At 41.3% G+C, this 20,691-nt stretch overlaps 2 protein-coding genes and 1 non-coding gene across 5 annotated transcripts; all 3 read left to right on the top strand.

The window, feature by feature from the left end:
• The first annotated feature begins 1,410 nt into the window (after positions 1-1,410).
• LOC138401318 (small nucleolar RNA SNORA26) lies at positions 1,411-1,528 on the top strand. The gene has a single exon (XR_011236477.1). It is a non-coding gene; the product is annotated as a small nucleolar RNA SNORA26 (small nucleolar RNA).
• Positions 1,529-3,253: 1,725 nt separating this feature from the next.
• Positions 3,254-8,435, top strand: PCNA (proliferating cell nuclear antigen). The gene is made up of 6 exons (XM_069495938.1): positions 3,254-3,649; positions 4,511-4,608; positions 4,776-4,843; positions 5,431-5,625; positions 7,769-7,892; positions 7,977-8,435. The coding sequence occupies exons 1-6, from the start codon at positions 3,429-3,431 to the stop codon at positions 8,054-8,056; spliced, it is 786 nt and encodes a 261-aa protein (XP_069352039.1). The 5' UTR covers positions 3,254-3,428; the 3' UTR covers positions 8,057-8,435.
• A 1,355-nt stretch (positions 8,436-9,790) lies between these two features.
• On the top strand, positions 9,791-20,439 carry TMEM230 (transmembrane protein 230). Of its 3 annotated transcripts, none has more exons than XM_069495820.1 (4): positions 9,791-9,898; positions 12,408-12,528; positions 13,838-13,960; positions 19,372-20,439. In XM_069495820.1, the coding sequence occupies exons 2-4, from the start codon at positions 12,430-12,432 to the stop codon at positions 19,510-19,512; spliced, it is 363 nt and encodes a 120-aa protein (XP_069351921.1). In that variant the 5' UTR covers positions 9,791-9,898; positions 12,408-12,429; the 3' UTR covers positions 19,513-20,439. The 3 variants fall into 3 exon arrangements, with proteins under 3 accessions (XP_069351921.1, XP_069351922.1, XP_069351923.1); XM_069495821.1 differs by having other exon boundaries at positions 9,791-9,903; XM_069495822.1 differs by lacking the exon at positions 9,791-9,898 and adding an exon at positions 9,928-10,131.
• The last annotated feature ends 252 nt before the right edge of the window (positions 20,440-20,691 follow it).

Below are 20,691 nucleotides of genomic sequence, written 5' to 3'. Positions count from 1 at the left end.
AGACCAGCCTGAGCAAGAGTGAGAGGCCATCTCTACTAAAAACAGAAAAAACTAGCCAGGCATGGTGGTTTACACTTGTAGTCCCAGCTACTTGGGAGGCTGAGGCAGGGGGATGGCTTGAGCCCAGGAGTTTGAGGATGCAGTGAGCTATCATGATGCCACTGCACTCTACCCAGGGTGACAGAGTGAGACCCTGTCTCAAAAAAAAAAAAAAAAAAAAGAGAAAGCAGTGCAGAAAGGCTTTTAGCTGAACATGTGATACTCTTTCTTAAAAATCATGATTGCAATCACAAGTTTGCAGAGAGCAGTGTGCAGCATGACTCCTCCCACCTGTGTGCTCAGGGTGTCGGGAGCTCAAGACTCCAGAGAGGGTCCAGCCCTTCTGCTGACTCACTCCAGGAATCAACCCGCCACTGCCGAGGCACACGTCCGCACTAGTGAAGAAAAGCCCCTCCCTCCACAAGAGTAACTGCGGAACACGAGGTGAGCAAGGAGAGATGGGTAAATTCATTGCACAGCAGGCTACTGGGGAACTATTCAGCACAGCTGCCCTGGGCTGCAGCCTACCCTCCCCTTACGACTTAGCAAAAAAGAAGAACCTGGCCTCAAGGTCACAGGTGCCACATATTGAGGGAGAGGGGTTGGACACCACAATTTCTGGTCATATTCTCTGCCCTTACCATAGAAAGTTAAAGCAAGGAAAGGATTTGTGAGCTAGACTGAAAGCTCTATCCACGGAAGGGTTGAGAAGGCGAGGTTAGACTGTGGATCCCAATTTCCCGGGATTGAGCTGGTGTCCCCACTGGAAAGCCCACATCACAGGAGCCTCCCTCAACCCTGGGCAGTCGGCACAGCTGCTCCCCACGGTGGCTACAGGAACTTTGGGGAGTGGGTGGCAAGTGATGATGAGGTTGCTACTAGAAGGGGACGGTTGGGGCAGAAGGTCTTGACCACGGCTGCTCGGTAAATAACCTGCTGATGTTCACTCAGCACCACAAAGAGGTTGTTTCAGCAGCTAGAGACCTGAGGTCCGGGCAGCAGTAACTGGAAATGCTGCCAGTGGGTCTCCTGCAGGGCTATGATGACAGCCACCCGGTTAGAACTGGGCCCTGACCTTAAATCCCAGCCCAGAGGCCCGAGGAAATGCGCCCCCCCCCCAGCAGAACCAGAGGCCAGTGTGGGAGGGGTCCTCCTGTGGGGCTCCCACCCAGCCACCCGTGAGATGCTCCAGGGGCCGAGCGGCTTCTGAGGACCCACCTGTTAGCAGAGCGTCTGGTGCCTGCTCTGCCCGGCACACTGATGGTCAATTTATTTTCATTCTTGTGCTACATAAAATAATGGTACATCTTAACATTGAAAGTATCTTAACTTCAGTGAAGTACATATGTCTAATAGAAATGCCAAAGGGAGATGCCCTTTCAAGGTTGATGCAGTGCTTTAAGAGACTAACACAGAAGGGTAAAGTCTCCATAAAACCCAAAGAAGAGATTGTAAAATTCCTCTTTGGATCCTGTCTGAAGTCAGAGCTGAACCAGAAAAAAAAGAAGAGAGAGAGAGAGAAAGGAAGGAAAGAGTGAGAAAGAGAGAAAAAGAAAAAGAGAAAAAAGAGAGAGAGAAAGAAAGAAAAAGGAAGGAAGGAGAGAAAAAAGTGCCAGAGGGAGAGAATAGAATAAGAAGATACTTGAAGTCATAATGACTGAGAGTATTCTAGACTTGAAATAAATTAATCTTCAGTTCTCTGAACAGGATAAATAAAACTAAATCCATACCTAGATACATGGTAGAAACACCAAAGAATTTGACAGACCAAGATAAGATATTGAAAGCAACTAAAGAGAAATGTTGTAAACAAAGCAAAAGAGAAACGACAAATCCCATCCAACCTGTAACAACTGAAATTTTCACACAAATGAACACAGATTTAAAACTGAGACTGCTCATATCTATTGTTAGGAAAATAAGGGGAAATGAGCATGTTCATACACAATCTTGGCTGGAGCATAAATAGCAATCTTTTAGTCAATATGGTAACATCAAAAATTTAAATGTGTATGCTCTTTGACTAAGCAATACTGCTTCAAGGAGTTGATATGACTAAAATACCTAAATGTTCAAAGGTGTTTGTAATTACAATGGGAAATTGGCAAAATTAGGTTACATTCATGAGATATTATGCCATTTTCAAAAGAGGTACTGCTATAGAAAAGACGGACGTGGTATAAAATTAAAAGTACTTTTATTGGCCAGGGGAGATGGTTCTTGCCTATAATCCCAGCACTTTGGGAGGCCGAGGCAGGAGGATCCCTTGGGCTCATGAGTTGGAGGCTGCAGTGAGCTATGCCAATCCCACTACTGCACACTGGCCTGGGCAACAGCCTGAGACATTGTCAAAAAAAAAAAAAAAAAAATAGGCAAAATACTTAACAGAGCACATTTAGTTTTATTTATTTAATTTTTTTGAGATGGGATCTCCCTCTGTTGCCCAGACTGGAGTGCAGTGGCATCATCACAGCTCACTGTTGCCTCGAACTCCCGAGCTCAAGGGATCCTCCCGCCTCGGTTTCCCAAAGCGCTGGGCTTACACATGTGAGCCACCACGCCTGGCCTGGAATGAACGGATTTTTAAGTGTGTATTTGTATTTTTTAAAAAAGCTTAAAAGGCTGAATATAGTCAACGATTGCATGATTTTATGAGCTTGGTATGTGTGTGGGGATGTTAAAAAACCGTGGGTGGAAGTTAACGTTAACCAAACAGGTACACCCCTTTATCGTCTGACACTTTTAGGAGCGTATCACTTACATAATAGCAAAATAAAGTGCATATTTAAAGCAGCTGCTGTACTCTTCGTGCTACTAGGCGGCTTTTCCTCTCGGTAGGTTCGATTTGCATTTCACTTTCGTGGCTGGAAACTCTACCCGCGGAGTGGGAGGCTGAGGAGGCACTATAAAGCTGGGGCTCGGTGCTCCCGGGCCTGGCCCTGACCCTGACCCTGACCACAGCCCCGACTCACCTCCAGCCCAGGCTCAGGAATTAGGCAAAAAGAGGAGCAGACCTCCGGGAAGCCGCTCCGCCCGCAGCCCGACACCCAGCGCGCCTGCCCCGCCCCTGCGCCCGCATCCTCCAATGGAAGTTCGGGGGGCGGGCCTCGCGCGGAGGAAGGACACGATTGGTCCTAGAGTCTCTCCGCCCAGGCTGTGGGCGGGGCGGCGTGGTGACGTCGCAACACTGGGCGCTGGGGGGAGAGCGCGCGCTTGCGGACGCGGCGGCATTAAACGGCTCTTGGCGTAGCTGACGAGTCGTCGTCTTTCTTGCTCTGAGGCTCTCGCTGCTGCGCTTGTCCTCTCGCTTTCAGCTTCAAGAAGCCAAAGCCGGCCAGACTTTCCTCCTTTCCATCCGCCTGTAGACGCGTCACTGCGACTACGCCACCATGTTCGAGGCGCGCCTGATCCAGGGCTCCATCCTGAAGAAGGTGTTGGAGGCACTCAAGGACCTCATCAACGAGGCCTGCTGGGACATCAGCTCGAGCGGCGTGAACCTGCAGAGCATGGACTCGTCGCACGTCTCTTTGGTGCAGCTCACCCTGCGCTCCGAGGGCTTCGACACGTACCGCTGCGACCGCAACCTGGCGATGGGCGTGAACCTCACCAGGTAGGCCGCGGGGCAGCGGTGAGCAGGGCCGTGGCCCATCGGCGTCTCTGGCTCTTGGCGGGAGCGCCTTCGAGCCGGGCTCTCATTGGCTGGCGTGGACCATCCGCGCCTTCTCATTGGCCTGCGACGCCGGGGGGCGGAGCCCAACTGAGAGCGCGGTTCCGAAAAGCCCGCGCTGGCTACAGCGCTAACCGGCTCTTTTCGCGCCAAAGTCACAAAGCGGGTGGTGGCGGGAAAATGATCAGCTTTTTTGCAGTGCCAGGAAAACTGCTGTAGAACTCTTTGCTCGTTAAATGCCAGTGGCTTTGAATGGGTTAGCCTTAGTCGTGGTTGACTCTAAACGCTTTATAGTGTGCCCTCGTGAGAATGTGTGTCGCCCTGTCACCCTTCTTGGGGGCAGCAGATTGTTTCTGGTCTTTCATTACAAAGTCGCAGCGCGCATCTGAACATCCTGAGCTGGGAAAATTTCTCCAGGGCAATGGCTTTCAACTTTCTTACTGCTACATATTTAGTGCATTGAGTTTTAAAAATATGCTTACATTTTAAAAGGGTTATAAGAAATAATTACTCAAGCAATATGCAACGTGTTCTCATAGATTCATTAGATCATTTTTAAGATTTGTCGCGGCCTGAGAATAATTTATGCACTAAAGAGATTTGCAGTTCAGAAAATAGTGCTCTTTTATTTATATAAATACTGCCAGATTGCATTCCAAAATGGTTGGACCGACATACACATCTTCCAGCATGTTTACCCTCGTCACCAATTCTCAGACAGCATAAATAACTCCTACTTGCATTAGAAATCTGGATCATGAGCAGATGGTGTTGATTTTAAACCCTGTGTCTCGTGTATTCTAGCATGTCCAAAATACTAAAATGTGCTGGCAATGAAGATATCATTACACTAAGGGCCGAAGATAATGCGGACACCTTGGCACTAGTATTTGAAGCACCAAGTAAGTTTTACCCTTTCACTAAGTTACACTACAGAAAATTAAAATCCAATGTCAGCATTTCCTAAAGCTGTCTGAATATTAAGATAATGTTGGTGATGATTGTAAAATTCACATCATAATTATAAACTCAGGCTTTTTCTTCAGCAACGTTTACTTTCTTTTGTTAGATCAGGAGAAAGTTTCAGACTACGAAATGAAGTTAATGGATTTGGATGTTGAACAACTTGGAATTCCAGTGAGTATCAGTTTCTAATTGTAGGGGGTGCTGCACTCAGTCAGGATAGTTACATAAGACATGTTAATATAATTTAAGGCCTATTTCCTGACAGAACTTTTTCTGGAAATCTATCTACTAATGCATGTTTCAAAGAGGGATTTTATTACTGGACTGACATATAATCGATGTCAGAAGAAATTTATCAAGGTTAGGTTTATCAAGATAAGGAGAGAGAAGAAATGGGATGTTGAAAATACCCAGTATCGTGTTCTTGTTTTCTTTCAGAAAGCAGTTAGGTCTGTTTTTACCATCATTATTTCTGTGCCATACCCTAATGTCGTCTTGAGTTAGTCCTGGATAGTGCATTTACTGTTAAAAGTTTAAGCTCTAATTTGTTTTCTTAAGATAATAATTCTTACAAAATACATGTTTTATATCTGCATTTATTTTTTGAGTGGTTGGGGTGTGCTAAATTACATGAATGACATTTTAAAGTAATCAGAAAATTTAAATTCTGAGTTCTCATTTAGATGTTGGTTCTTAAGTGAGGGTGCCAGATCCTTACATTTCTAGCAATTAGCGTTTAAAATTTCTTTGTTTTGTAGGAACAAGAATACAGCTGTGTAGTAAAGATGCCTTCTGGTGAATTTGCACGTATATGCCGAGATCTCAGTCATATTGGAGATGCTGTTGTAATTTCCTGTGCAAAAGATGGAGTGAAATTTTCTGCAAGTGGAGAACTTGGAAATGGAAATATTAAATTGTCACAGACAAGTAACGTCGATAAAGAGGAGGAAGCTGTAAGTAGGTTTTAAATAAATAGAAAATACTTTGAAGAGAATTGTAATACTGCTTGACATTAGGTTAATTACTAAAAATTAAATTAAAATGGACAAAATTATATCCCAAGTAATTTGTGAAAACTAAAAGATACTATTGAAATCTGCAAGTGATAAAAGTGCCATCCAATTTAGAAGTGTATTTGTGAGAAGGAAATACAAATTCAGCTCTTCTACAAACCACAAAACACAATGAGTTTGTAGATCAAGCCCAGACATGCCCTAAGGATAGGATCGGGAAGGTAGGCATCTAACCTTTAGCTTTCTGGAGATAATTACTCTGCCTCTACCAAATAATTGAGCATTGGACAGCAACTTCATTGAAGGATATGGTTAGGGATAAAACTCCAGCTGTTATTAGCTCTTATATAATCCTTATATTAGCTTTTTGTGTTGTGGATCCAATTATTAGCCCACACGTGGAGATGCCAGCTGAACAAAGTTAAGTGGCAATTTAACCGAAGCTGTACGAATCAAGGGTTAAACAGAGTCTCCTCACTAAAGCTAGAAAGTAGACTACATGCAACTTGGAAAGAATTGCACTATGTTAAATACTGACTAGCATTTAAATACCTAAGCTTTTTCCATTATTTGAAAGGGTGCCTAGAGAGCTCTCATTTAACAAAATGATGAAGAACTGTAATGCCTAAATATCTTTAAGTGAAGGTTTTCCTGAAGTGAAGTGCTTTTTTTATATCCTTAGGGTATTTATACACTGATATTTGGTAATTATAGTAAAGTGAAAAAACTTTACTCACTAGCTTGAGCACCAATTAAACTTGTAAATCAAGGATGATTAAAGGTCCTAATGTTATAGGATTATTAGGATTAAATAGTGTCTGGCATATTATAAGCTTACAATAAATATTAGATATTATTTTCTCATCCTTTGCATAAGTGCTCAACTCTCAGTTTAAATTAAAGTAAAATTCTATTTATATAGAGATTTTTTTTAAAAGGTTAGTAACAAAGCCCAGAGACTGATTTTTTTTTTTTCTTGTTAACAAGGTATTTTTTTTATTTCAGCATATTATGGGGGTACAAAAGTTTAGGTTAAGTATATTGCCCTTATATATACCCCCCATTCTTACCTTTATCTGTCTCCTAAATCACATTTCCACTCCCCTGCCAACCCTGTTTTTTTCAAATTTCATTATTTCATCCATAAATAATAAAGTCCATACATTGAAATTGATTTATATGCCCCTAACTTTCTTTCAACCCATTGGTTCCCTCCTTATTCCCTCTTTTCCCTGGTGCCATTACAATCTATTTGTTGAAGAAACTAGATCCATGTCTGGATTTTGCTGAGTGTATCCCTGTATGTCAGCATATTCCTCTGTACTTCCTGTAAACTGATAGCTACAGCTCCAGAGGGTCAGTAGCATTCAGGATGTTTGTTTTGGGGGTGAGAGCAAGAATACTTTAGAGGTGGTAGTGTGTACCTCTAGTAGGAGGCACAAGGTGTCTGAGTGTTTTTTGCAATGTTAGCAGCCATCATAGTCATTGTCTGGCTCCATTAAGTCATTAGCATTTGCAGAGTTGAAATACATTAATATACTTCGTTCCTTCATTTATTAGTTGATTTATTAGAAATATTTCTCTAAAGAGAAGCTTTCTCATTTTGCATAATTTGATTACCTCATTACAGTTTATATAGGAAAAGCTAAATACTTGGTTCTTTTGTTTTATTTATAGTCTTCAAAATTAGTTTTGTAGCACCCTCCAAAATAACCAATAAAGGTTTTTGGTTTTTAGTATATATTATTAATGGATTATAACTTCTTTTTTTTTTTTTTTTGAGACAGAGTCTTGTTCTGTCCCCCTGGGTAGAGTATGGTGGCGTCATTGTAGCTTACTGCAACCTCAAATTCCTGGGCTCAAGCAATTCTCCTCCCTTAGCCTCCTGAGTAGCTGGGACTACAGGCCCTCTCCACAACACTGTCTTGTTCTTGCTCAGGGTGGTCTGGAATTCGAGCTCAAGCAATCCTCCCACCTCAGCCTCCCGGAGTGGTATAATTAAGGTCTGAGCCACCGTGCCCCGCATGGACTATAACTTTCATGATTTTTTTTCAGTGTGACAAATCTTTGCTTTTTCCTGTAGGTTACCATAGAGATGAATGAGCCAGTTCAGCTAACTTTTGCATTGAGGTACCTGAACTTCTTCACAAAAGCCACTCCACTCTCTTCTACAGTAACACTCAGTATGTCTGCAGATGTACCCCTTGGTAAGATAATAAATTCAAATGTTGTTTCATAGGTAGTATATGTGATACTCCTCAGTAATTACCTATCTTCCTGTTTTCTTTCAGTTGTAGAGTATAAAATTGCTGATATGGGACATTTGAAGTACTACTTGGCTCCCAAAATTGAGGATGAAGAGGGATCTTAGGCAGTCTCAAAGTCGAAGAAAATAAAACTAAGCTATTCGAGAACTGCTTCTGAGATTCCAGCGTGTACTGAAGTCTTTCCTGTCATGAAATATTGAGTACATATGTAGATATTTTCTGTAAATAACCTATTTTTTCCTCTCCATTCTCTACAATTTGTTTAAACAATAAAATCCAAAGTTAAATCTGGTCTTGTTAACCTAGAAATATTTTGTCTTACTTAGAAATACTTCTTGTAATTTTTATAATACAAAGAGTCTTGATTCTAAATGCAGTTTTAAGAATTGTTTTTCAATTTAAATAAAGTTACCTGAATTTCAAATATCGCAGGGCAGTGCCTTCATTTGGACCCTGACTTTTCCAGATATCCTACTCAATTCTCAGCCGTAGCTACCCTTTCATGTAAATGTGTTTTTCAGTCTAGAACAGCCTGGTGGAGATAGTAATAAAAAGTATTTCAAATGCCAGATATTTTGAGGGATTCATTTGTCAAACTTACTTTGTTCTAATCTGAGCTCAAGTAATGAACGGGGAAAGTAGAGCAAATCCTGTGGATTTCGTCATTTTAGTCAGCAAACATTAACACTTTTCAGAAGCTTACTGTACCCAGAATTGTGTGGGCTTCATAAGACTAGCACTGTTATAGGGCAGTGTTTCTTCTTAGCCCAGGGAGTCTTTTACAAGAGCGGTGAAGTTTCAGTAGATGTGTGAGAATAGGGCTAAAGGAGTGTATGGTTGTGCAGAAATTTCTCTATTATGAGTACTCTTTTGGGACTTCACTCCCTTAAAGGATGAAGGTGTCTCAAATTCCATGGATGTTGGACGGAACCAAGAAAGTGAAGGCCCTGTAGTGCAGAAAATATTCACAGGAACTGCTACAAGGTCACTGGCATGTTAAATGTTGAGAATTACTTTATTAGAATTTTTTTTCCAGATCCCCACATTGCTTGTATTTTTTTCCCCAATGTATTTTGTTTGGTAGATAAAATGACTGGTTTCTTTGTTGTGTTACTTGGACAGTTCTAGTTATTGGATGTTAGAACTGACTGTATCCAAGAAGTATTCGTACCTACGGCATACCTGCAAGTGGGGATGGAGAACGGCTGTAACGGGGCCCCATGGAACTTTCTGGGGTGATGGAAATATTTTATCTAGCCTGGTGATGGTTCCAGTACTGCATGCGTTTGTCAGAACATCCAGTTGTATTTTACTGTATGTAAATTATGCCTTAATAAATCTAACTTTTTAAAAAGCTTCACTTACGGCAAAATGTCCCTGTGAGCAAGCCTCTCTTACCTGGGCAAGGCCTAATGACCAGGAAAGGGAAACAAGCACAAGGATGTGGGGCTACACAAGGGATGTAGCGACGGGGTTGAGATCTGGTGGCTCTGACCGGACCGGGGTACACCACTGCGCTCCCCACACCGCCTCAGAAGCGTTAGAGGAGGAACAATGTAGTAGACTTACCCTGGGCCTGACTGTGACCCAGGTGGGCGGGGACCTTAAATACCCGCCCGCCAGCCCCAGCGGAGGGGGCTGGTGGCGGGCACAAGTCGGGGCGCCTTCCGAGACGGCGACGCTCCGACTGGGCCACCCCAGAACCCCGATGCCTCCAGGTTACATTCGCCAACGCTCGCAAAGCGCTAGGACTAGACGCGTCCAGGAAGTGAGTGAGCAAACGTCGCTTCGGGTGACGCAGCTTCCGGCGCGCCACTTCCGGCGCCCTAGTCCGTGCTTGGGCCGACTGTGTGGCAGTTAGGTGGGCCGTGCCATGCAGCCTCGGGCTCCTCCGCTGCCAACCGTGGGCGAGCTCTCGGCGCGCGGGGCACTGGCGCGGCGCTCTGGTAAGGTGTGCGTGCGGCGGGGCGCGAGCGGGAACGCCCTCTTCGGCCTCGGCGTGGCGGAGTCTGCGCTCCCCGCCGAAATCAAGCCGAGTCCTCGGGGTGGAGCTTTCGCCCATCCAGGCACGGTTGGCCTCTTTCCAGAAATCAGTTTTGTTGATTTTACGTGCAAATTCGCGTTGGTTCTTATTTCTCTCCCTGGCGAGGTTTGGAGACCGGCAGGAAAATAGCGTATGGTGAGGCGTGTAATGCCAGGCACTGTGCCAAGCGCTTTACTGATGCTTTTATAATTCTTGCAACATTCAGTTGCGGAAGGAATTTGGGGGTCTCGATGAACTGGTAAAAAGCCTGTTGGGAAGTTGGACTGATACTTTGAAAATACTCCATCGACTTAAATTTTGCTTTTTCTCCTCTTTTAGAATCCTTATTCTTTGCCAAAAATAAGCATTCCTTTCTCCTCTCCCTCATGCCCTGTGATTTTTTTCTTTTTTTAAGTTTTTATGCGGGTATATGAATAGTTAATGGCAGAGTATGTCATTTTTAAAAACATAGTGATAAAAATCAAATGTGATTAATTCATCAAACCCCCTCATATTGGTAGTTTGAACTTTTATAAAATTAAATGTAATCTAGATTTCAACACTAAACACCTAATATTTGCCACACAAAAGGGTTAGTTTCATCTAACCCTTTTAGAAAAGTACATAGATTAGCATTGTTGTAACTTTTTATTTTTTATTTATTTATGTATTTATGAATGAACGAGACAGAGTCCCGCTCTGTTGCCTGGGCTAGAGTGCTGTGGCATCAGCCTAGCTCACAGCAACCTCAAACTCCTGGGCTTAAGCAATCCTCCTGCCTCAGCCTCCCGAGTAGCTGGGACTACAGATGTGTGCCACCATGCTCAGCTAATTTTTTTCTATTCGTTGTCCAGCTAATATCTTTCTATTTTTAGTAGAGATGGTGGTCTCGCTCTTGCTCAGGGTGGTCTCGAACCCCTGGCCTCAAGCGATCCTTCTGCCTCTGCCTTCCAGAGTGCTAATATTACAGGCATGAGCCACCGTGCCCAGCCATAGCTTCTTAAAAGTACATGGACGTTTAGCTTCATTTCTTTCATAATGCTAGTTATTTTACATTGACTGTAAGCCACTTAAAACAGTGCCTAGCACCTAACCAAGACTAGGTAAGTAAGTACTAACTGCCATTATTGTGATGATGATAATGATTATGATTTATAAAATGTCACACTGGAGAAAGGTCAGTCTATCAGTTCTTTTTTGTCTTTTTTAATGTTGCTCTTATTGAAATACTTAATTTTCTATTTTTGTATTTACATGGCTTTGTGATCAAAATAGATTTACTAGTTTTGTTCATATAACTTTGTTACTATATGGAGGAAAAGTGTACAAATACAGGTTTGTTTGGGTTTTTTTTATTTGTTTGTTTGTTTGTTTGTTTTTTGAGACAGAGTCTCACGCTGTTGCCCAGGCTAGAGTCCATGGTGAAATGATAGCTCACTACAGCCTCAGACTCCTGGACTTAAGCGATCTTTCCACCTCAGCCTCCTGAGTAGCTGGAACTACAGGCGAGAATCACCACACCCGGCTAGTTTTTCTATTTTTGTAGACACAGGGTCTTGATATAGTGTAGGCTGGTCTCAAACTCCTGGCCTTAAGTGATGCTCCTGCCTTGGCCTCTCAAAGTTCTAGGATTACAGGCATGAGCCACCATGGCTGGCTTAAATTTTTTTAATTTAAATGTCTTGTTTTTAAATCTTATACACTGTCTCTTAGCTAGTGACAAAATAGCCATGATTTCATTACTGTTGTCTGCTTTGAATATTTTAATCAATAAACCAGATTTTTATTCAATTTTTTGAGGGAGCTACAGAAGTAATAGGAAAATGAAATCACTGCTTTCAGTGCTTGGGATGGGGCAGGGAGACAGGCATTTCTGAAGGCACTGGTATAGTACTGATAGCCAGATGCTTAGCCAAATGTACAAGAAGCTTCATAGATCTTTTACATTAAAAGGATGATCTCCATCAAGAGAAAATAGGCAGAACACTGATGTGAGTGTATTCCCTTCCCTGCCCTCTCCTTCCTCCTTAGCAACTAAGAGAATCACTTGAGTATATGCTGCTCTTTCTTTTTCCTGCGCGATACTGTGGTGTCAGGTGGACCTGGATTTAAGTCACCACTCTTCCACCTAATCTCTGTGTGATTTTGGAAAAATTAAGAGGCAGGGAACCTTGGTGCCAAGATAAAATGGAATCTGGTTCTTAGTGTCTTGGCTGTCATTGTACAAGGACAAACCAAAGCAAATACATGATGAGAAAGTTTACTGTGTCAGAGGAATATCTGGATCTAAGAGCAGTAAAGCCTAAATTGCCAGTTGCAGGTATGACATGACAGCCCAGAACTCCAATGCATAATATCTGAGAATCCTGAACTCGTTGGCTTTAATGCACCATTGTCATCTACAGACAATAACAGGGTTTTATTGTTTGCAGACTATAGCTGTGTCAGTGTGTTATGATGCCTTCCCGTACCAACCTGGCTACTGGAATCCCCAGTAGTAAAGTGAAATACTCAAGGCTCTCCAGCACAGACGATGGCTACATTGACCTTCAGGTAAATGCAGAAGGGAACTGACGAGACTGACTGCATATGTTTCTGCTGTTAGCAGGAAAACCTTCCCAGTGGAGGTTTTGCTAACTGTCACTGGGGATTAAAGGGGGCAGTAAGAAGTAAACTCAGCTCTACAACCCTTTCAGCCATAGCTTGCAGAAGAGGACCTTGGCAGGGCAGTTTCAAACCAATTCCAATATTGTCCATTTTTAAGAATTTTTAGATATAATGCCAGAGCCCTGTAGTTCCAAGTTTTATTTAGTTTATCCAGAAAATAATCAGACCGTGTTTTGTGAAGTGGAGTTTTTTTTTTTAAGGAGTTTAAAAATTTTTGCTAAGTGGAATTTTTTGTCACCAGTTTATTTACACACTTTAGTCAAAGCCAGTTCATCTTTTAAGGGAGAAACTTACTGCTGAAGCCAGCAGATTGTGGGACTCTTCCTTCTTTCCTGATGTCATGAGATCCAATTTATTAAAGGTATTCTTTGTGTCAAACAGTAAGTAAAACAATATTAAATTAGTTCCTACCCTAACCTTTACAAAATAGTAGTACAGCATCTCCTTTTGCCTACTTCCCTTGGAATAGGATATTCTAGGTTGGTCTAGGGCCAAGGAGGAGGTAGCAGGTACCCATCCCTTTAAATATAAATAAATAAATAATTCTTCATACTCTTGGACCTGCATTTGAAGGAGAGATATAAATAGATCTGGGAAGCTTTCAGCCAGTTAGATCAGATATAGCCATGAGCCAAACCTTAGAAGGTTTGTCTCTGAATCTTAACCTTGAATTGAACTTATTCATAAGGCAGGTTACATGCTCCGTGAAGCAAGCAACTAATGCTTTAGAGAAAGCTGAAATTGTATGTTTCTAGAACCTTTAACCATATACTAACTTAACTTTGATTCCAGAAATCTCTTATTTTCTTCTCCATATCATGGTATTCATTCTTAAATCCCCATAAATTAGTACAGCCATCTGTGTGCCAGGTACTTAATAAATATGTCAAATGAATGAACGACCATCAAGTAGTTTCTGTTTTTGTAAAAAAAAAAAAAAAAAAGTTTCTTATGAACGTGGGATAAGAGTAGAACTAGAAAGGATGACGATTCTCTAGGACTGTTAGAGCAATAACTAGAGCATTGTCTCCTGCCTATCCCTTTCCTTTCTTTCCCAGAGCTGCACTGGGTGGTAGACATATTTCAAGACCCAGAAATCATCCAGTTTTTTTCTTAATTATCCTCCCTGTTTTAAAGTATCTGAGCTGTGGTATTTTCATAATGTCCTTCCTTGTCTTTTTTGTTTCTCTTCCAGTTTAAGAAAAGCCCTCCTAAGATTCCTTATAAGGCCATTGCACTTGCCACTGTGCTGTTTTTGATTGGCGCCTTTCTCATTATCATAGGCTCTCTCCTGCTGTCGGGCTACATCAGCAAAGGGGTAAGCTGACGGACATCGGGAATGTGCTGTGAGATCTTTAAAATGTCAGCCAAGGCTCTGTTGTTTTTACATTCGTTTCTAGTACAGCAGATTCCAACAGAAAGGAGATTTTCTTGTATATTTTTTTCTCTGATGATAAAACATGTTTTTCTTCCTTTGAGCATCAATAAACTTCCATAGTTCCTGTGAGGATTGTGGTGCTGGTAGCAAACTTAATCTCTGAGATATTAGGCAGTTTGCCCACTGTCATAGTTTGGAACAGTACAGCTGAGGCTGGCATCCAAGATGCCTGATTGGTAAAGGGCTGTAGCTGGAGTAATATTATGTCTTCATAGCTTTGCAGCCCACTGGTGAGCGTTTGGAGAGAAACAATGATTTTTCTATAGGTCTGGGGTCAATGAGCCTCATAAATCAGTTCTTCTTACGTTGGGTTTAGTTGGAGTTTCTGTCGAGCTTCAATGTGATACCTTAGAAACCTAAGTTTTCTTAGATACCTTAGAACTAAGGTTCTTCCTCATGGGCTGTCCCCATTATACAAAGTATCTAAGTTATCCCGAACTGATTCTGACCATGATTAACATACAGCAGGCTGGGGGATGATGGTCATATTACTCTACAGAAAGAACACTGCCCAGAGCTGAAATTATGGGTATTATCATTGGAATTGGGAATAGTGTCACAATAAAGTGGCTGCATATGATTTTTAAGAGGTATGTCTGATTTGCCTTAGGTTGTTAGCTATTAAAAGCTACTCTGTGGCTACCAGAGGCTTTCTTAATGCAGTTAAATTTGAACACCTAACATCAGGACTGGGTCTTCAGTTAACTTTCGTTGAAGCATGCAGTATTAATCCCCGGGGTGTAGTAAGGAGTTTATTAATGATATAAAAATTGAAAGGTGGCCAGGCATGGTGGCTGACGCCTGTAATCCCCCCCAGCACTTCAGGAGATAGAGATGGGAGGATCACTTGAGGCCAGGGAGTTCGAGGCCATCCTGGACAACACCTCTTTTTTAAAAAATCGGTTATAGCCCTGACTAAAGCATTATAAAACGTGTCCATGTAACAGAAACATTTGTATCCCCTTAATATTTTAAAATAAATTTTTTTAAAAAAGAAAAGAAATGCAAGTCATACAAAGAATACTGGAGGAAAAAGAATTGAAAGCAGAGGGAGGTAAGGTTGATGAACAAATATCATTTCACCTTGTGTAGTTTACAGAAGACTACCTTATAAATATGGAAAAAGATATTAATTAAGAAATTAGGCCGGGCGCGGTGGCTCACGCCTGTAATCCTAGCACTCTGGGAGGCCGAGGTGGGCGGATCGTTTGAGCTCAGGAGTTCGAGACCAGCCTGAGCAAGAGCGAGACCCCATCTCTACTAAAAAAAATAGAAAGAAATTATATGGACAGCTAAAAATATATATAGAAAAAAAATTAGCCGGGCATGGTGGCGCATGCCTGTAGTCCCAGCTACTCGGGAGGCTGAGACAGGAGGATCCCTTGAGCTCAGGAGTTTGAGGTTGCTGTGAGCTAGGCTGACGCCATGGCACTCACTCTAGCCTGGGCAACAGAGTGAGACTCTGTCTCAAAAAAAAAAAAAAAAAGAAATTAATGAAGAAAATCACTAATAGATTTTGTTTTGTTTTTGGGGTTGGAGTTTTTTACTTTTTATTAACAGATATTTCGAACAGAAGTAGAGGGAATAGTATAATTAACCCCCATGTGTCCACCACCCAGCATCAATAATTACAAACATTTTGTCAATATTGTTTCATCTGTCCACCCAACTTTTGTCCCTATATATCAAATACCAGATTTACATTTTGGGTATAAATTCTTAAGTGTACAACTTCAGTATTCATCTCTAACAGTTTTTATATAACTTTAGTGGCACTGTCTTAATCTCATTTACCTTGTTCCTCTACTCCTTGTATTTCTTGCAAACTTAGATTTAGGGTCTTGCTTAGATTCAGATTGAGTTTTGTTTGTTTTAGGAAGAATGTTTCATAAGAGATGTTATGTATTTGCTATAGCACATTGTTTCTTAAACTTAAGTATCAAGCTGAATTACCTGATACATTAACACATAGATTTTTCTGCCCCACTCCCGGTGATTCCAGTTCTGTAGGTCTAGGGTGGGGCCTGAGAATTTACATATCAAACAAGTTCCCAAGTAATGCCAGAGGTCAGTGGAACACTTTTTAAGAACCATTGCTATAGCATTACATTAGGAGGCACATAATAAATGGTTGGTGGGGTTTTTTTTGTTTTTTAAGAGACAGGGTCTCACTCTGTCACCCAGGCTGGAATGCAGTGGTGAGGTCATAGCTCACTGTAACCCGAACTCCTGGGCTCAAGCAGTCCTTCCACCTGAGCCTCCCCAGTGGCTGAGACTATAGGTGCACACCACCACACCTGGCTAATTTTTTTTTTTTTTTTTTTTTTTATAGAGGCGGGGTCTCGCTATGTTGCCTAGGCTGCTCTTGAATTCCTGGCCTCGAGTGGTCCTCTGAGCTCAGCCTCCCAAAGTGCTGGGATTACAGGGATGAGCCACCACACCCAGCAGCTTGTCCTAATTTTAAATGATATTAAGACTGAACACTGGGTTTAGGTATCATCAGCCTAATTCATTTATTACAGACGTCCCCATCACCCTTTCCACTAATGAATCTAGTTCTCTCATTTTGTGCATTTATCAGCTGAAATTCTCTCATAAGGTACTTTCTCAAATCTACCATTTGGTTACCCTAAAATATAGTGTGTTTAGTAAAGGTAGGAAAAATCTTTATTTCTCTTTATTTATCAACTTTTTTTTTTTTAAGACAAGAGTCTCACTCTGTCACCCTAGGTAGAGTGCAATGGCATGATCCTAGCTCACTGCAACCTCAAACTCCTGGGCTCAAGCAATCCTCCTACCTCAGTCTCCCAAGTGGCTGGGACTACAGATGTGCACCACCACACCCAGCTAATTTTTTCTATTTTAGGTAGAGATGGGGTCTCGCTCTTGTTCAGACTGGTCTAGAACTCTTGACCTCAAGCAATCCTCCCACCTTGGCCTCCCAGAATGCTAGGATTACAGGTGTGAGCCACTGCAGCCGGCCTACTAACTTTTGTAAAAATACACCTACTAACTTCCAAAGGTAACCAAAGAATTGTTAGTATCATTTTGAACTCATTATTTTGTTTACATGTTTATGTTTTAATCAATTACAGTCTTTATTCTTTCTCAAATATAAATTGTCCCATATTTATTCAGGAGGTGTCCCTTCAAGTTACTCCTGTGTCCCTCAAACCTGTATCCTTTGATAGTGGTAGGTTCTGTGCTTTCTGGCACAGGTTATCCCAGGCCCACCTGCATATTTCCTGCCCCCAATGTAAACAGCTATTTCTCTAAGGAGCCCTGCTTTCTTTCAGTTGGAAATAGATTTAGAGGTCACAATCTACCCAGATTAATGATGCTCATTGTATTGGGTTGTCATTGTTTCTAGGCCTTTTTAGTGACAGAATCAGGAAATAAATACTTTAAAAAATAAGGGAAAATAATTTCATGTAGACATTTTCAATGCTTATTTAAGATTATAGATTTTGAACTTAATATCTTTGATTTTTATGTATGTCAATTCTAATGACATTGATAAAATTACTTGCCATATTCTATATTGCACATATAATAGCTTCCAAATAATAATAGTATTATTGTTAAGTATCAGAAGGAAAGGCTGGGTGTGGCTCATGCCTGTAATCCTCCACTCTGGGAGGCCAAGGTGGGAGTATCGCTTAAAGCCAGGAGTTTGAGACTAGCCTAAGAACAAGACCCCTTCTCTACTAAAAATAGAAAAATTAGCCAGACGTGGTGGCTTGGGCCTGAAATCCCAGCTACTCAGGAAGCTGGGGCAGAAGGATCTCCTTGAGCCCAGAAGTTTGAGGTTGCAATGAGCTATGATGATGCCACTGCACTCTACCCAGAGCAACAAAGCGAGACTCTGTCCCCTCCCCCCAAAAAAGAAGGAAAGTATTTGAAAAGGGTAAGGCTGCAGCCAGGAGTGTTGGCTCATTCCTATAATCCCAGCACTTTCGGAAGGTGAGGCAGGAAGATTACTTGAGGTCAGGAGTTCAAGACCAGCCTGGGCAACATAGTAAGACCCTGTCTCTACAAAAAATAAAAAAAGGAAAAAAGCCTGAATGCACTGTAAATTTTCTTTGCAATTCTTTTAATCATTACGATATATTGTATTAGAGGTGTACAGTTAAAGTCTTATAAAAGATTTAAGAAGTAGAAAATGAAAAATAAGATTACAGAAATAGCACCAAGTATGTCAGTTGTGAGAGTTGCAGATTTTACTCTTTTTGATACTCATATTGTCCATTTTTTACCTGAGAGAGCCCCTTCAAGTTCTCTTCCTTCGGTTTTAAGTTCATATTTGAGTCATTGTGTGCTAGCTGGGGCTACTTGTTTTACATATGTTACCTCATTTAATTTTCACAATAACTATAAATACCCGTTTCTGTTTGTGGTTGAAGCAGCCAAAACTATGTTGATTAGGTAACTTATCAATATACATTGTGTCATCTTGCTAAAAGTGGATTTTTAGATTGGGTTTAAATCTTTAGTTGAGGGAAATCTTCCTAAGCTTAAAAACAAGGAAAAAAATTCACAGAGAAAAAGGAGGATACATTTACCTGTATAAACATTTTAAACTGCATTGTAGAAAACAAGGCAAACAAAACAATTTTATAAAGGCAAGTGCATTCCAGCACTCTTATGGATCCTCTAGTTAGTACATGCTGGGTAGAGCCGGGGGCATAAGGATAGCAAAGTCCCTGCCCTCATAGAGCTCCTCAAAATGTTGAAGCCCTGCTTACAAAGAGCCTACTAAGGACATAATCTGAAAGGCCAAGAAAAACACAGAAATTTCTTTTTGTTGTGGTATTCTGTGCAATTGCAGAAAGTGAAAAACAACCAAAGTGTCCAACAACCATGTGGGGCCCATTGAGTAAAACTGCAGTACCTGCATTTCAGTGGAATGTTACACACCGTTACAATTTAAATGTACGAAGAGTTTTTAATAATATTGGCAATTGTGTGTTTTAAAAAGACATAAACATGCAAAGAGTATGGTGTATTCACAACTAGGAACTTTTAAAAAGGAGCAGAAGGAAATAAACTAAAATATCTGTGGTTGAGAATGAATAATTTTTCTTACCATATCATTTTTAGTACTTTGTAGTTTTTCTTCAGTTTATAATCAGGAGGAAAAGAGATATAAATCTTTTCCCTTAGTAGTGTATTTCCCAAAGAAAATGTTCTGAAAGTGTAAGATACTGACCTGCAGATTGGGCCCATGATGTTTTTATTTTAAAATTTGTAGCTTGTCTGGTACTAATGTGTTTGCCTCCTTCTGCCACCAGGGGGCAGACCGAGCTGTTCCAGTCCTGATCATTGGCATTCTGGTGTTCCTTCCTGGATTTTACCACCTGCGCATTGCCTACTATGCATCCAAAGGCTACCGGGGTTACTCCTACGATGACATTCCAGACTTTGATGACTAGCACCCACCCCAGCCCTGAGGAGAGGAGTCACAATGGGACCACGCCTAGCTTTGAGATATTGAGCAAAAACTGTGGCTAAGGGCTAAGGAATTCTGCTGTTCTAAATTTTTAACAAAACAATGGCCAGATTATGGGTCCATACCCAAGATGTTAACTGAGCTTACAATTAGCTAATTAGGACATACTCTGTTTTCCAGCTCCTGGCCCTGGCAAAGCTCCTGACAAGTTTTTCCACTGGAATATGTATCGTGGAACAATAGCAATGTTAATTGTCTGGGAAAACAGGAGGTTATTCTGTAGTGGAAAGTGTTGCTGCCACCACCCTCTTTAGAGTTGAGTGTTTCTGTTAAATTGTCTTCATTGTCAGTTCGTTCTTGCAGCAAATGGAAGAATGCAGCATGTCTAATTTCTTATTACTAAGTAATTTATTTTTAAAATATCTAAGTATCTTATCCCCCATACTTATTTCTACATTCATTTCTAGTGGAAGACCTTGGTAAAATCAAATATCAGTATGGGTATATCTGTAATATTTTTTACTCTCTTTCTTACTGACAGCAACCAGGAATTTTTTAAACTGCAGAGCAAGTTTTCAAAGTGTAAACACTTTCTCTGTTTACCAATCGTTGGCCAGCTGTGAGCTGTATCACCAAGAGGTTGAACAACATATAATATGGGTCATTATGTCCTTTGTAGATCAAGATGTTCTGTATATCATGCCTTTAAGGACTGGACTTTTGGCTGTTTCCTAATGAAAAATATAGATAAGGTTGTTATTTAGAGTTTATAACCCTATTGCTAGTACCTTGTATTGTGATGTCATTCTGCTAAAGATCACAAGTCTGGATCCCTACAGACTGGACTGCCTTAGGCTGATTCTGCTTCCTAGCTTGCAAAAAGTGACTTCTACTCAAATTAAAATGTTGAAATCCAAATCCTAAACTTAAAATGAGTTAACTTTAAACATTTCAAAAAACATTTTAACTATCTTACCATATCTTAAATCCCAGTACCCAGAACTACCTTTGTTTTCAGGTTAATTGCACTGTGGGTCAGACTCTTCTTTCTAGTCATTCTTTTGCTCTGAGGTTGTGGACTTGGGCAGCTAGAAGCTGGACATGTCATCAGCTGCGATTTGGAAACTGGGGGTAGAGCAAGTCTTGGAGTGAAGATGAGTTT

The sequence above is a fragment of the Eulemur rufifrons genome, chromosome 20 (assembly GCF_041146395.1).
Source record: "Eulemur rufifrons isolate Redbay chromosome 20, OSU_ERuf_1, whole genome shotgun sequence".
In the NCBI taxonomy this organism is placed as follows: domain Eukaryota; kingdom Metazoa; phylum Chordata; class Mammalia; order Primates; family Lemuridae; genus Eulemur; species Eulemur rufifrons.
This window is presented reverse-complemented; position numbering and strand designations above follow the sequence as displayed.